This window comes from Eimeria tenella, genomic scaffold (genome assembly GCF_000499545.2).
Source record: "Eimeria tenella Houghton genomic scaffold, Eth_scaff676, whole genome shotgun sequence".
In the NCBI taxonomy this organism is placed as follows: Eukaryota; Apicomplexa; class Conoidasida; order Eucoccidiorida; family Eimeriidae; genus Eimeria; species Eimeria tenella.
Genome location: NW_013545799.1, coordinates 1 through 3,718, shown reverse-complemented (window position 1 = coordinate 3,718; position 3,718 = coordinate 1). Strand labels below are relative to the sequence as shown.

The window sequence follows — 3,718 nt, the reverse complement described above, 5'->3', positions numbered from 1 at the left end:
TACATAGATATACATATATACATATGCACGATTTATAGATGAATATATATGTATATATATATAATATATAAAATACAGGTAACCTGTAATCATTTACAAACCCATCTATCTATATATAAATACATTTATATTGTTTATATAGTTTTTAAATGTAAACTTTGGTTCTAAAGTTCTTCGAACTCTACGCATTTGTACGCACACTGCATACACCCCTAGTATTTATTATATGAATCTACTTTACATACAGATATATATTTCAAGCGTTTTATTTCTTTTTGAAGGCAAAAATAAATATAACTGATTAATAATATTATTGTTAATTAATTAATAATATTTATAATTAATTGAGTGACTTATTATTATTTAATTATTTGTACTTTATTAGCCACTGCGTCTGCTGCGCATTCTCTTCACACAAATGCTCTTGCATTTAAAATTGCATTTTCTTTCTTTTTGATTGAAGTTCTTTCTTTTTGAAGTTTATCAGCCTGAAGTTCAATTTCTCTAGAAACATTTAAACGTGCAAGTTGGGGAAATTTATGAACATCCAAACTTGCAACTTTTGGATAAAGGCCAAAATGTCAAAATTTCGGGATATTTGAAATGGGCTAAATATACAACTTTAAAATGTTTACAAACTTATCCATAAATCTCCAACTTTGGGATTTTCATAAATGCACAGACCCGCATTTTCGGGACTCTGTAAATTTGTCTAATTTCGGGATATTTACAATTACCCGACTTCTGTATATTTGTGAAGTCCTAAATGCACAACTTTCGGGTATTTATAAATGCACAAATGTATAATTCCAGAATATTCTTAAGTTTACAAATGCCCAAATTCGGGATATTTCTAAGAGTTCTAAATGCACAACTTCGGGGTATTTACGAAATCCCAAGTGTCTAACTCCAGGACGTTAGAAGTAATAAAATCCCAATTTGCAGGTATTTATAAAAGCCCAAATGCCTAACTCCAGGATATTTATACAATAAAGTCCTAAATACCCAATATGGGGATGTTTAAGAAGCCCAGAATGGGCTTTTGGAGTGAATTTGGACAGCAAAGAAGGCCAGATAGATAAGTGAACAAAACAGTTTATATTTGTTGGTTTGGCTGCAGCAGCTGCGGGGGCTAAAAAGCCCCAAAGCCGCCAAAAAGACCCCAATGCATGCATGCAGGGGCTGAGGGTATTCGGCGTTGTGGGGTGTACATACACCCGGACTTGCCGCCCGCCGCTCCTCCACGCGTCGAATGAAGTGCATTTATTCGAAAACAAACATGAAACAAATATACTTTTAAATGTATTATTCTCAAATATATTTATTGCATGCTTGTCTGAAAAGACATATAGACACAAAAGCCATTAATTTCTGTAAAGGTTGCACATGCCGCATTTCGCCTCCCCGCCAACGCTGTTCCCTTCTTTCGATGCGTTTCGTTTCTTTTCTCTCAACAGCAATTAATTAAACAATTATAATATAATAATAATGTTAAAATTAATAATAATAATGGTGGGAATGAGGGTGAATGACAGTGACGGTGATTGTGGAAGAACAGCAGCCGAGGCGACTTGCCCCCGCTGCTGCTGCTGCTGCTGCTACCGCAGCTGCAGCGGGGGCAGCTTGACTTGGCCGAGAGAGTTGGACTGATGAATTAAATAGCCATTCCAAACATTTGAAAGGAAGAAACACTTCAAACATTTGAAAGAAAGAAGCAATTCAAACATTTGAAAGAAGAAAGAATTCAAACATTTGAAAGAACTAGCGAAACCAACTAGAGCTCGTCCTTGACGTTCTCCCCGAAGTCGAAGCTGGAGAGCAGGTCGTCTGCTGCGCCCCCCTCCTCGCTGCTGCTGCTGCTGCTGCTGCTGCTGTCGGGCTCGGGGTCCTCTGGGATCTCGAAGTTCTCGTTGATGGGATCGTTGGGATCGACTCCAAGTTCAGCAGCAAAACTTTTGTACAGCAAATCCGCCAGCTCATCCGGCTTATCCACATCGAAGCCCGAGGCGAGGAGCGCAGCTTCGAAGAGCTTCTCAGCGAGCTGCTCATCCTCCCGCTGCTGCTGCTGCAGCTGCTGCTGCTGCTCCCCCTCCTGCTGCTGCTGCTGCTGCTGCTGGCGCGCCAGCAGCTGCTGCATGATGCGGTGGTTGGGGTTTATTTCGAAGACCTTCTGGCCCTTCATCATTTTCAAATGAAGAGGGTCTGCAAAGGTTTGGGTCTTCATCACTTTTTCCATTTGTGCAGAATAGCCCCACTGTGAAGCAGCAACTGCGCAGGGGGCCCCCAACAAACGCCCCGAAACCCTCACTTGCGAAACCCTAGACCCTAAAACCCTTTTGAAAAACACTTTTAAGGGTTTGAAGAACTTCTCCTGCGCAGACAGCCGCGCACGCTCCGCCGCTGTTTCCTCCAAATGCACTTCTCCCTTCTGCACGGACTCGAACTTCTTCCCTGAAAACAAAATAAATAATAATAAATAGTAAACAATAAATAAACAATAATAAATAATAAATAAATAGTTTATTTGTTTGTTTATTCAGCGTGGTGTTCTGGTCTGGGGTTTTTGTTCCCGTTTGTTCGGTGGACGCAGGAGCCCGTTCGAGCCCTGCACCCCAAACCCTAAACCCTAAACCCTAAACCCTCGCGGAGAAATGACGCTAACAACAGAAAGCCCCAAACCAAACCCCAAACCCCACTAAAACACCCAGCAGCCCTCCACCCCGCAAACCCTAAACCCTAAACCCTAAACCCTGCGGACCGTCGAACTCCATGAGTCTCTGGATGCAAGGTTCGTCCATGGCCTCGAGGAGGAAAAGGACTTCAACATCTTTTTTCAAAAAGTGCTGCATTTGAGGAAGTTTGAGAAGCTGCTGCGGGTCTTCTCCTGCAGCATAATAAATGGCCTGCTGCCCGGGCTGCATGCGGGCGACGTACTCCTCGAGGGAGATCTGCTGCTGGTGCGGCAGCTGCTGCTGCTGCTGCTGCTGCTGCTGCAGCTTGCTGCTGCTGAAGCGCAGCAGCTTCGCCACTTTGCTGCGGTTGTCTTCATCTTCGTAGCAGCCCAAAACCATGTTTCTCCCGAACTCTTTGTAGAACTTGTCGAACAAAGTGGGTTCCTTCATTTCCCTCTTGAGCTTCTCAATCTCCTGCTGCTGCTGCTGCTGCTCGCCCTCGGCGTCGGCCCGCTGCTCGCCCCCCGGCTGCTGCTGCAGCAGCTGCTGCAGCTGCTGCTGCTGCTGCTCCCTGAGCTTCCTGTCCTCGACAGCAAGCTTGCGGAAGGTCTCCAGGGCCTTGCGAACCAGCTTCTTCCCGAGAACTTTGAGCAGTCTTTGCTGCTGCAGCTGCTCGCGAGAAACGTTCAAAGGAAGGTCATTTGTGTCGACAACTCCGCGAAGAAAGCGCAAATAACGCGGCAGCAAATCGTCGAGCGCCCCCGCCACGAGCACGCGGTGTACGTACAGCTGGAGGCCCCGCTGCTTCTCGAAGACACTCGAAAACAAGTCTGCTGCTGCTTGCTGCGGCACGAACAGCAGCGCGCGGAACTCGAGTTCGCCCTCAGCAGCAAAGTGGATTGGCAGCAGCGGCTCGCTCCAGTCCGAACTCAGCGACTTGTAAAACGAGTTGTACTCTGCTGCTGCTACTTCTTTGCTGCTGCGCAGCCAGATCGCCTTCTGCTCGTTCGCGCGCTCCCAGCGAGCCACCTCGCGCTCCACCTTTG

At 45.6% G+C, this 3,718-nt stretch overlaps 1 protein-coding gene across 1 annotated transcript; it reads right to left on the bottom strand.

Moving 5' to 3' along the window:
- Positions 1-1,774: 1,774 nt before the first annotated feature.
- Positions 1,775-3,122, bottom strand: ETH_00009330 (heat shock protein 90, putative; the record flags this gene model as incomplete). The annotated part of the gene is made up of 2 exons (XM_013380530.1): positions 1,775-2,451; positions 2,759-3,122. The coding sequence occupies 2 exons, from the start codon at positions 3,120-3,122 to the stop codon at positions 1,775-1,777; spliced, it is 1,041 nt and encodes a 346-aa protein (XP_013235984.1).
- Between the last annotated feature and the right edge of the window lie 596 nt (positions 3,123-3,718).